The sequence below is a fragment of the Pollachius pollachius genome (genome assembly GCF_949987615.1).
Source record: "Pollachius pollachius genome assembly, chromosome: 1".
NCBI classification, from domain to species: Eukaryota; Metazoa; Chordata; class Actinopteri; order Gadiformes; family Gadidae; genus Pollachius; species Pollachius pollachius.
In genome coordinates, this window is record NC_136934.1 from 16,225,264 (window position 1) to 16,237,798 (window position 12,535).

The 12,535-nt window shown below is 46.9% G+C and overlaps 1 protein-coding gene across 1 annotated transcript; it reads right to left on the minus strand.

The window, feature by feature from the left end:
• Positions 1-2,072: 2,072 nt before the first annotated feature.
• On the minus strand, positions 2,073-10,882 carry mapk4 (mitogen-activated protein kinase 4; the record flags this gene model as incomplete). The annotated part of the gene is made up of 7 exons (XM_079731537.1): positions 2,073-3,188; positions 3,644-3,812; positions 4,152-4,374; positions 5,043-5,204; positions 5,749-5,893; positions 10,034-10,209; positions 10,513-10,882. The coding sequence occupies 7 exons, from the start codon at positions 10,880-10,882 to the stop codon at positions 2,073-2,075; spliced, it is 2,361 nt and encodes a 786-aa protein (XP_079587663.1).
• Positions 10,883-12,535: the final 1,653 nt, after the last annotated feature.

The following is a 12,535-nucleotide window of genomic DNA, read 5'->3' on the forward strand; positions in this document are numbered from 1 at the left end:
GTTAGTGTGTGTGTGTGTGTGTGTGTGTGTGTGTGTGCAACCTGTTGATTAAATTGATATGACTAGACAAATATACATTCAATTTTGATTGCAAGTCCTCCTTTTCAATTCCTTTCACATGCAACTAAAGCAAAGCAAAGCCACATTGCTCTTTTGTTAATCATAAATGAACACATTTGTATGTTTGGCAGTTTTTATTCAGTTGAATGACTGCTAAAAAAACAGTTTGTACCAAGTTCAAGATAATTATTTTAATTGGTGCAAACTTCTTTCGCTAACAAATATGTAGGCCTATTTAATTGTGTTTGTGGAAAACTGTATCCCTGGATGTGCTAGGAACTAAAAATGTGCTTTTTAGCTCATGATGCTATTTGCCAACACAACTCTGAGTTCCCTTCACCAGCTGTGTAACTCCTAAAGGGTGATACAATCCTTTGTGTGTCGGTTTATTAGCTACAAGATAATAAACTGTAGGTATTAGCACGACACTCAGCCTGAAGGATTGTCTCAGATCTCAATACATTTGTTGAGGGCAGCAATAGAGGAAAATATTATGTTGACGTGCTAGCGTTTTTATAATCGAGGATATAGATCGATGATCTACTGTCGAATAAAAGTCCAGTTATTATTGTACATACATACATTGCAGTTTTTGCTAGCTTATAAGGCAACTGCATTACATCTGTGGTGTTTTTTTTAGTTGTTAGCTTTTTGTATAGATTAGGTGTAGCACTGATGCTATCCATTACACATTTTGAGAAGTCACATGTGATGTATTGAACAATGTATTGTGATTCCATTTTCAGGCAATGTTTCTGTGTTGGCAGTGTTTCAGTCTATGATCCTGTATGTACAGAAGTAATAATGACACAGTTGAGCCACAGATGAAGAGATATTGTCACCAGACGTGAGCAAATAATAAACAATACTGGTCAAATTGTGTTGAATTAATAAATGTCTTATTTGTGGCTTAAGGCTTGCCCAGAAGCAGAAAAGGTTTGCTGCCTCCAATAGATTCACCTCTTACTCAGAGGAGTCTTGTTCAAAATAATGGTCAACCCTGTTGCTAATAATAATACATTACGATTTGTGTATGCTGTTACATATCAGAACATTATCAATCATGTGGGAATAGTTCCTTAAAGTCTGAAAGAACAAATAATTATTGATGAGAGGATGTATAACTTTAAACAGACAACTTCAAATTTGTTTGACAATATATTTTGTGTCTAAGTGTCTATATTGTCCAGAGGATGTGAGGTGAATGTACCATTTTGATCATAGATGTTAGTGTCAAGAAAGAAAGAAAAGTTTGCTGCTAAAAAGAAAATGTCTTACTTAACACAACAATTCACAGTTGCAAATCAAAAACACAAGTGAACTCAGTAGTAGAACACCATAGTTAGACAACAGAGCATTAAATAAGATGATAATGAATTTGATATGATACAAATGTACACAACATATTGCAATTTGAGAGCACTGTGGGAGCATTCTGATCAAAATAATGACATCATTGGTGCGAACTTCATGAGTTTGAACTCCATTAACTGATTATATTGTCAGTATATTCAGATCCTCTATGCTTAATGGCTCCTTTACATACACAATTTCATGGCTGGAAGACTATTTTACTATCACAGGATTTATCATTAAACCAAGAGGATGTGTTTTTGACAACATGTTAAATCTTAAGTCATTACTATGCACCATGCATCAGCCCAGTTCCTGCAAAAATGCTGGCGTTGTTTGACTTTCAAGTAACATAAACAGTGCCATACTAACAACATTTCAGTGATTACATTTGAGGAGCTACTTCAGTGAGGAACCAGAGAGTACCTAGCAAAAAGCTGGTTTGAGGATGATATTACCATAAAACCCTCAACCCTCGAGTAAAAAAAAAAAGAAGAAACTAAACTTGTAAGAGTTGTCAGAGGAAAATAACACTCGGCATATATTAAACCCCTGGCCTTGAAAAACATTGTCAGCGCTTTAATTCACTCGTTGTTATTGTGTCGCATAATGTTTAAATGCAGAACTCAGAATGTCCGAATGCAATCGACCCGTCTGCATCAAGAGTTGGAGACCCTTTGGTTAACGCTCACCTGTTTACCCTCCTTTCCTGTTCTCCTGCCCTCTCTCGCACTCTTCCCCTCTGCTTTGTCCTCGCTCTGCCCGCACAGTTTCAGTGCCCGGGAGATGAAGACGTCCAGGTCAAACAGCCTCGCCTCCTGCTTGGCGGGCAGCACCTCTTCTTCCTCCTCCACCACAGCCATGCTGTGGACCTCGTAGAGGGGAAAAGAGGAGGGACAGGAGGAGGAAACACCGGAGGCAGGCTCCTGCACAGCAGCAGAGGGAGGAGAAGGAGGAGGAGGCAAAGTGGGTGGCAAAGGAGAAGAGGGAGAAGAGAAGGAAACACCAGAGGCAGGCTCCCGCACAGCAGCAGAGGGAGGAGAAGGAGGAGGAGCAGGTGAGGTGGGCCAGGAGACTGCAGGCTCTGGGGACGTCGGCGGGAAAGGAGAGGAGGGAGAGGAAGGTAAAAGCGACGGGAGAAAGATTGAGGAAGACACCGCAGGAGGAAGAGGGCTTAGCATGCCGCTGTGGGTAACGGTCCCGTCGCAGTCGGTTAGCAGCTGCGCTCCGAGCGCTGTGCGCCGTTGGAAGAGAGAGGTGGTGACGTCGGTCGGGGAGAGAGGGAGAGGGGGAGAGAAGGTGTAACAGGACGGAGAGAGCTGGCCCGGCGGCGGGCTCGGACTCGGGGAGTGGAGACCGGAATTGGTGGTCTCCACCCAGCGGGAGATCTCCTTGAACAAGTCTCCTGTCTCCTCCTCTCCCTCTGCCACGCCCCCCTCTAGCTCGTCCTCCTTCTCCTCCATGCCGCCTGTGACTGGCCCGGCTGGGGCGGACAGGGCCTTAGCGTTAGCAGTGTGCTTGGTGTTAGCGAGGGTGTTGCGTTTCCAATGGGACAGGTCCAGGATGAGCTTGGGCTCAGAGTAGTGCTGGGGCTTGCCCTCCCTCCAGGCGATCTTGTCCAGGTAGGACGGGGAGCCCACCTTGTAGTCGCAGGAGCGGTCGCAGTCCAGCTCCCCGTAGCTGGAGCCGCCACCCACAGCCCGGTCCAGAGACGAGTGGGAGTGTTCCAGGAAGCGCTCCGCAGAGCTGCTGTGGGAGTGTTTGCGCGGGTCAACCTGGAAACGGAAACAACGAACAAAAGAGAGGAAGAAGGAAATAAAGAATGAAACAGCGTAAGAAATAGAGGGGACAAATATAAATATAAGCTTTACTATAACCTCTGGTTCTAGCATTAACATGGCACAACATGGTGAATAACATACCAATTCTTTTTTTTTTACAAAATTGACCTCAACATTCAATGCATCTTTTTATACTTTGTACCATCCCACACATTGTAACACATTATTTAAATCATTAAAATGTTGACAAGTAAGAGAATGAACATATCCCTATTTATTAACACTAGGTAGAAGCCGTACAAGCCCAATCTTGACCCATCGGTTGGAAGGAGGGTGTCTGTGTGGACAATACAAACTGGAGTGGACGTTCATGCCTCATATTGCCAGATAATCATGAATTGAACTTTGTTTGAGATTGGTAACCTTGAGAGAAGAAGGGTGTATCTCACCTGGGCCTCTTCCACCAGGGAGGTGGAACCGGCGCGCGGGTCTCGCTGGACCTCCTCCCCCTCCATGGTGTCCCCCAGGTGGGAGGGGAGACGTCCCCCAGGGGGCACACATCGACACCCCTCCCCCACCTGCCGCAGGCACAGCTCAGTGGACAGGCTGCTCTCGAACCTGTAGACCCAGGGGGTAGGGGGTCCCAGTGGTTTGGTCGATCAATATGTCACTCAATGAACCGTATAAACGTACAGTCAAAATGTGCTTACTTTTAATTCCAAACATCCATCCAATATCTCCAACAATAGGTTACAATAATGCCATTGTATTCAATCACAATAACAATAAAAAATAATAACAGAACTGAGCTAGAATGAATTGACAATAATGAAAACCATGCTGGACGCATAAAGCACATAGACAGCAAATGACTGAAGTTGAGAAGCAAACACTCAAACCCCGTCCTCAACCAGGAGGTCCACCGTGAAAACTGGTGGTGACCCGCGTGCAGCCCACCTGTCCCAGGGGAGGCTGTCGGCCCGGCTGGTGCTGCTGGCGCTGCGGCTGTGCTCTGCCACCAGGCTGTCCTCCAGCTCGTCCTCGATGCGGAAGGGCTGCTTGGACGTGGGCTCGTCCGCGGCGCACGAGTACTGCTTGAGGAAGGCGTGGGACAGCGCCGCCGCCGCCGTCAGCCGGTCGGCGGGGTTGAAGGTCAAGATACGCTCCAGGAAGTCAACGGCTGGAGAGAAAGGCGCCCAGAGGGGGGGGGGGGGGGGGGGGAGAAAAGGAGGAGAGGCGAGAGGGGGACGGGAGCATCTTGTTAATGAAAGGGCTGTAGAATCGAGCGGGGACACATACTCAAATGGGTCAAAAAGTCGAATTAAAGGAGAACAGGTACCATGATATGAGGCGAGGATGATGATAATGACGATTCATTACGAAGTATTCATTATGTAAGTATCTATACTTTGGTGTTTGAGGTATGAGGTATGAGGCCATAAACAGAGGGGAAGTGAGATCGTGGAGGTGCGTCCATCTCGGCTCAGGCAAGTTAGTGAGGAGTTGATGCATTTCTATTAGATAAAAGACAGACCAAAGCCGCTTCCATAAGCGACCCCTCCCAGTGAGTAGGCGAGAGGCTTTTAGAATTCAAAATTCTTAATAACAAGTGTCCCAACTGGCTGTCCATCTGTGTGACGTTAACCTGCGTAGCTCGGCTGTCTGGGTGGCGTAATTTGGGAGAGGTTTTGGGAGTTACTAGTTATTACGATTATTTAAAATAAAGAGTGACATTTTTTATTTGTAGGATATATCAGTAATAGAATATGATTGTATTTATAACGTTATCAAAATAACTATCGCTCAACACTGACTACAGCAGGATAACAGTGTGAGTTCCTTACTGACCTTCAGCCTCTACTTCAGGCAGCAGCTGAGCGAAGGTCCTCCGGACCCTCCATCCACGGCTGACATAGGAGGGCATCACCTGCAGGAGGTCCAGTCGGTCCTCCTCCCTCAGAACGGGCACTGTGTCCAGGATCAGCTGCATCTGTTCCAACTCATGGGCTCCTGCAGACCGCAATAAACCAATGGAGACACAATGGAAGCACGTCAACGACTGCTAACAGGACAATACCAGTAGGTCTGTAAAAAATATTTATCTAAGAATGGTTTGTAGTGATGAAGTAGTAGTCTAGTCTCATTTAGATGAATAACTTTTTTTTATTCTTAATTTTTTATCCTTTGTTTTACCAGGGTAGTCTCATTGAGACAGTAGTCTCTTTAACACGAGAGTCCTGGATAATAATCTTTTTTTCCTGCTTCTTATCTGTTTCGAATCATGTTGCTGGGACAGGATCTATAAGCGTGTAATTGGCTAGAAGAAGAGAAAACAAAGCAAGCACTAATAAATTAAATCAACACCGTTGATATAATTTATTTAAATGAACGGAATTTATAGTTAAATTCCCCTTCTTAAAGCTTCAAATGTCTGTTTACGTTATATTATAATACTGCACATTGCCAACAGGGGGCGCAAGGACAACAGTTCAACTAAAGTATCCATGGACTTCTTGATGTTCTAGTGGATAAGCGAAAGGCATGTACTTTTTACCTGCAAAAAGCATGCGACCAGTGAGCATCTCGGCCAGTATGCAGCCGGCAGCCCACATGTCAATGGCCTTGGTGTAGTTGTTGGGCGAGAGCAGCAGTCGAGGAGAGCGGTACCATTTAGTCACCAGGCCTTCAGAGAGGTAGCCCTGGAGAGAGAGAGAGAGAAATAACATAGAGAGAGATGAGGCAAACAAAACGAAGCGAGTTTGAGGGATTATAAAAAGTATATGTGTTTGTGTGTTGACACACGATAAAAACAATCATTAAAAGTTAACATATTTGCTATGAATGCTTCTGAACATCGCTGACTATATTCAATATATTTTGATATAATCGTTCACACAAGAGTTGTATATCATCAGTGACACAACTACACATCATTTACCATATTCTTCATCGAATGACCAATGAACTACGCTGGTTTATTAACATAGTGCACAGCATAGTCTCTCATTATGAGACAGCTGTGACCGCCCTCTCTGATGCAGTAAAAGGCCCTCTTCCAAAGTCATACAAATATAACCTTTAATTACATGCTGGGATATTTCAAGACCTCAGCCTGGCGTCCTCACCCCACCTCCTTTCTGCTTTCTCACCTCATGCTGTCATCCTCGTGTCTGGCTCACTTGGGCCTCTCTCTGTCTCCTCTTCCTGTTTCACATCCCAACCTCTCCTCCTCCTCCTCCTCCTCCTCCTCCCCCTCCTCCTCCTCCTCCTCCTCCCCCTCCTCCTCCTCCTCCTCCTCCCTGCTCTCCCTCTCCTGGGGTCCAGATCGGGCACGGCATGCCAGCGGATGACAGAGCAGAAACGACTGTTGAATGTTTGATGAGTGCTGGACAAAACACACGCACAGCTTCTGCCCTATCCTCCATTTTGCCCCAGTCATTTTCTCTCTCGCCCCCTCCCTCCCTCTCTCTCCCTCTCTCTCTCTGCAAAACGTCACATACTCACTTTCACCCTCCTCTCCTTCTTCCCTCCATTCCTCTCTCACCCCATCCCCATCAAACATTCCTTTTATTTTTTCCCCTTTCCACCTGACCCTCTGTCTCTCCATATAGCTGCCTGGAGAATCATCAAGCCCCCCGTTCCCAGACCCAACTTTTCCACCTCATCCCCCCTCCCTTCACTGTCTCTTCATTTTCGCCTCCCTTTCACACTCTCGCTGCATCCCTCCCTTTCTCGTTCTTCACTACTCTGACAATTTTCACCTGTACACTCTGCCACCCCCCCCCTCCCCTCAGCCTCCCCAGAGCTTCGTCCTCTTCGGCTCTGAGTCAGTTCTTATGGGGACGTTGTGATTCTGGTGTACGGAGACAATCCTCAATTCTGATCTAATCTGATGCTCTGATCATCGCTGAAGTTCCACAGTCCCGGAAGTGGGTTTGATAATATCATAGTCTAATTGAATAATGCTTATAAATAACGTGTTGTTATCTTACACGTATGTGTCAACTCTGTTGCGATTATAACAAGTCCTTGTTTTCGCCTTGGCCCTGACATTAACACCATCAGAAACACATACTTATTAATCACAGACACATGCTTTCATAACGTGTCAATAAGTAGCAGAGCGTGACATAAAAATGCCGTATTCTGTCTTCCTGTCCTCAATTTGCAGGGCATGGTTATGGTGCGATTCCCACTGGGGCTCCCCCATTTTAAATATGCAAGCACTCATGTTAATCTTGGATGCTTTGGGTAAAGGCGTCAGCCAAATGGCATATTTAATTTTTGCCTCATTTTGGATTCATCAAAATGCATTCATTATATTATGTTTACACACCACTATGCCATTTGGTAGACACTTTTATCCAAAGTGTCTTACAATACTGTAAGTGCACACATTTCTTACCATTATGCCTGTCCATCATGTCTTGCGCCTACAGTCATGGTTCATAATACTACTTGTCTTTTAGAGAAGCAATGGATTAAAAAGTAGCAGTCACATAGCGTCATCATTTATAAACACACGTGTTTGGCCCCCGACATCTTAGTTTATAAAATGTACTCAATAAATAAGAGTGTTTCTTCCCTAAGCTGTATTTGCCTCTCTGAGTGTCAGGGGCTGAACTCATATGACTTCTAGCTGTTGTGCTGCCTCTTCCCCTCTAGTCCCTCCTGTGTTGTCTCTGGGTCAGCATGCCTGAGCACCCCTCCCCCTCTGCACTCTGCTTCAGATGGCAAGACAGGGACCAGGTGTGAGAGGGGGAGAGAGATAGAGAGACTAAGGACTCTCCTGTAAATACTTGCATCTTGAGAGAGAGCGAGAGAGAGAGAGAGAGAGAGAGAGAGAGAGAGAGAGAGAGGGTGTGATGTAGAGAGAGAGGGATGGAAAGTGATAGAGAGAAAAAGAGAGGGTTAGAGAACCATGAATATTAATCTACTTTGATCATATTTCTCTCTCTCCTGCTCGCACAATTTCTCGTATACTATCAGATTTTGTGTATGAATACATTTTTATTATTAATTTTTCTCATTACAATTTGTATGAGCGAGGTTACACATGCATATATGCCACTAGATATACACACATACACGCCTCGACACACACACACATGTACGCATGCACCCACACACATGCACACACACGCGCACACAAACTGACAATCCTTGTATTTCATGTTTGGAGATGAAAAAAGATGAAGAGATCCGTGATAGAATAATTAATCTCTGTTCTCTGATCCCTTTGTCCTCATTTCTACTTCTAAAGCAAGTTGTCTTGATGGGCAGCACCAGTGGAGAGAGTCTTGGAACAACACACTCTGGCCAAGGACACGCTGTTTCTTCTGTACTGGACCAACCCCAGATGCTCTAATACTCTGTTTTCATTCTCTAACACACGCACACAAACGCAAATACATGAGCACAATCAGAAACCCTCTCTCACATACACACACACACACACACACACACACACACACACACACACACAAAAACATCTCCACACACACTCACAACAACAACAACACACAGACACAGACACACACACACACACACAGTGTGCTCTCAGGAGACACACGTACACTGTGCCCTCTATTTTATTCTCTCTATTTTTTCTCACATCTGATGTCTTCACACTCTCTCTCTTTTTCCTCTGCCCTTGTTTGACTCTCTCTCTCTGTCTCTCTCTCTCCCTGTGCTCACTCTGTCCTTCATCACCCCCTGTGTTTGCTTCCTGCTGATGCACTGCCCTGCGCTCAGAGCTGAGATTTCCTTTCACGCACGCACGCACGCAGGCACGCACGCACGCACGCACTCACACACACACACACACACACACACACACACAAAGACAGACACAAACAAACACACACATACACACACACACACACACAGTGCCTGCTGCCGTATCAGTATCACACTAGACTGTAGAGCGGTACAGTGGAGCAGTGAAGATTTGTATTAATCTCTCAGAGACCATTATCCACAACGGACAGGCGAGCTCACCGCCCGTTCTGATACAGACATCCCATGACACCACAGCTAGGAAAGAGGAAACCGAACGTCCCGTTCGAGCACACAGGGTCAGGGTGTGAAGGGAGGCCTGTCGGGACGCACAGAGGGCACCGCTATCTTACGTCATCTTGAGGTGAAGTCAGAGGAACCAAGTGGACCTCTTGAAGCCATTGTTAAACTCCCGGAATCGGGGGCCCGCTGCTCATATTCATTCATGCACAGTGAAGGCAGTTGGAACAAGGCTACACATCTCTCTCACACATACCCACACATATTGTCACACAGACACAGATACTCACACACATCTTGACCCAAAGCAAAACCTGAGCAGACCTCCTTTAAGGCTGTTTGCTGTGCAAACAGCCTTAGCGTGTGACAGCAGTCAATGCTTGTGTCCTTGCCGACCTTTGCCTTGTTGTTACTAAATCATTGTACGGACGGGGATTGAATCAGTATGTGTTAAAGAGGTTAAAAAGACACAAGTCTTTCTGCAAGGTCCAGCACAAGTGTACAAACTCTTCTTAACACTCTGTTGTTAGAGGCGATTACAAGGTTGAAGGGCTGTGTGAGGGTCTTCAGGACCTCACATAATCGGTCAAAGTTTCTAAATCCGATTTATTTTTGCTACATAAGGCGCTGTTCAGAAGTAGTGTGATCAGGTGACTTGGCTGGACTTTTTGAATACTTTGGGCCAGTTTCACAAGTTGTCCGAGATATTTCTCAACTTTGTTCACTTGCCATGCAACCACTTGATTTGAGACCACATTTAAATCGGAGCAAAAAAAACACAACCACAAGTATTACAGCTATTCTTGACGGCTGATTATCACCTTATGAGAGTAGTGAGGGTCGACTATCCTGGCCAGGCCAAAGTCCCCTATCTTCAGCAGCAGTTGGTCCGTATTGATGAAGATGTTGGCGGGCTTCAGGTCCCTGTGCAGAACGTTGGCTGAGTGGATGAACTTCAGTCCCCGGAGCAGTTGGTAGAACAGCAGAGTAGCATGACCTGGTTCACAGAAGCACAGAACCTGCCTCATCTCTTTAGCCCACGCAGGTAAACCGGCTACATTAGGAGTCTACAGCAAAGAAGCAGGAGTTTGGGGTTTTGCTTTACATCAGACATTAAAGACATTCATATTTTGACTTCAACAACTAAGCAACTAAACTCAAAAGTTTTCATTTCAATTGAGGGTTAATCGGAATAAAGAAACACATGAATTCTTATGAAGACAATCATGTTAACAATGGGGTATCAAACTCAAGGTGGACATAATCATAGGAGTACTTTAGGAAATAAAAAGCAGTTTACCGGTGGGAAGCGGTGCTTGTTCGAGCAGACGGGCCAGATCTGTCTCCATGCACTCCTGCACGATGTAGAGGGCGCCAAGATGGGCGGGGTCCCGGGGCAGCGGCACGCCGTACGGGGCCAGCACCTCGTAGACGCACACCACGTTCTCGTGGCGCAGCCGCCGCGTTATCTTGACCTCGCGCAGGGCGTGCTTCACCGCCACCGGGTCGCGCATCACCAGCTTCTTCACCGCCACCCGCTGACCAGTCCGCTGGTCCACCGCCGACAGCACCAGGCCCGTGGCGCCGGCGCCCAGGGGTCGAAGGTCAACAAAGTGGCCCCCGAGGTCAAAGCCGTGAGGGAGGCGCGGGGTGTCGTGACATCGTGCCATGGTAGGCACTACGGAGGCCGGCTGGGATGGGCGATCTGCTGCTCGACTTCAGGTTCAATGGGATCATATAAAAGAACGGAGCAGGCTTGGTGTTGCCGTTTGGCATTGTACCGAGGTCCTTCTCTCCCCAGGGTAAGGTCCCAGGGGGGACATCAGAGAGGAGCTTTCCACAGGAAATACAGTTTTACAATAAAAAGTGATTTTATTAAAGCTGGATGCAGCTAACTTTTAACCGTGCTCCGGAGGCAAGAGAGAAACTCTTATCCACATCTATTGGTTCTGCTGCACTCATTCCCCGACTGCCATGTTTTAGTAGGCCATGTGTTTCCTCCCAGCTTAACCCTGTTTTAATTCCATAAAGTCAGTAAAACACTGGGATTTCCTGGGATTACATTGTCAACATCCTCTCGAGTGGACCTCGATGAAAAGCGTATCTCGCTGCTCAGGATGCTCAGAACGGATCAAAATAAATAAAACCAGTAGGGCAGAAATCAAACATTTGGTTCCGTCAATGGTGCTGCAGGTGGACCTTTAACAATAAAAGTCCCACGGTGTGGGTTCAGGTAGTTGGTCCCGTGTGTCAAGGGTAACATTGTTTTTCTTGATGCTGTACCAACGCCGCCGTGTTCAGGCTAGTTATACACTGGTGCTTTGGATTTCTTAAACTACCTGACACGGCAGATAGCAGGCGCCCACACTAAAAGTTGTAATAACACCATAGAGACGATAGTGGCTCCTTACCGGGGCACAGGCCAGTGGTCTCCATGGCAACAACAGCCCTCTCGCGCGCCGGGATCCCGCGGATACACGTGTAAACGTACCGCGGTACCACAGACAGTGGTTCTACTTTTTTCTTGATCCAATGCTTTCCTTTTAATCTCTCGCTCTCTTCGAACTCTCACAGTCTTTGTCTCCTTCTCTCAGTTTAGTTTCAAAACCTCCGTGCTCATTCAGCCTAGTGGTGGTGGTGGTGTTAGTGGTGGTGGGTATTATTGAATTAAATACACTTCAATCACTAACAGCTGGCTGTGGGCTCCCCTCCTCCTCCATGACCAATGAGGATTTCGGCCAGTCAGTCAATCAGTCAATCAACCAGACAGTTCAGTCGGAGAGGCCCGTTCGCAGTATAGGGTGTCCGATTCCCACCATTCACTGGACATCGATACTGAGTGCATGCGTGTGCGCACGTTGGTGGGTCTGAGCGTTTGTAATCCCTCGGTAATCTGCTTCCTGTTGTGCTCTCGCCCACCTGGGGTATTCCGGCCTCACCCTGGTGGGTCACTGCGTAGGGACACTGAGAGGAGCGTCGTGCGGACCCTCTGTCACAGCGGAGTGCCTGCTGTCAGCCGAAGTGAAGGAGAAGGGAGGGAGGGGAGAAGGGTGGGAGGCAGGGTAGAGGAAGGGAGTGTGGGGGAAGGGAGTGTGAGAGGCAGAGGGAGGGAGGGAGGAAGGGGAGAAGGGGGGAGGCAGGGGAGGGAGAGAGAAAGAAGGGAGGGTAAAGGGAGGGAGAGGGGAAGGAGTGTGGGAGGCAGGGGAGGGAGGGAGAGAGGGAGGGGAATTAAGAATGGAGAGAAAATTGGGGAAGAAGATGGAGAGACGGAAGTAAAAAGCATTGGTTGGATAATATTACAGATGCGTGTGTGTTTGTGTGTG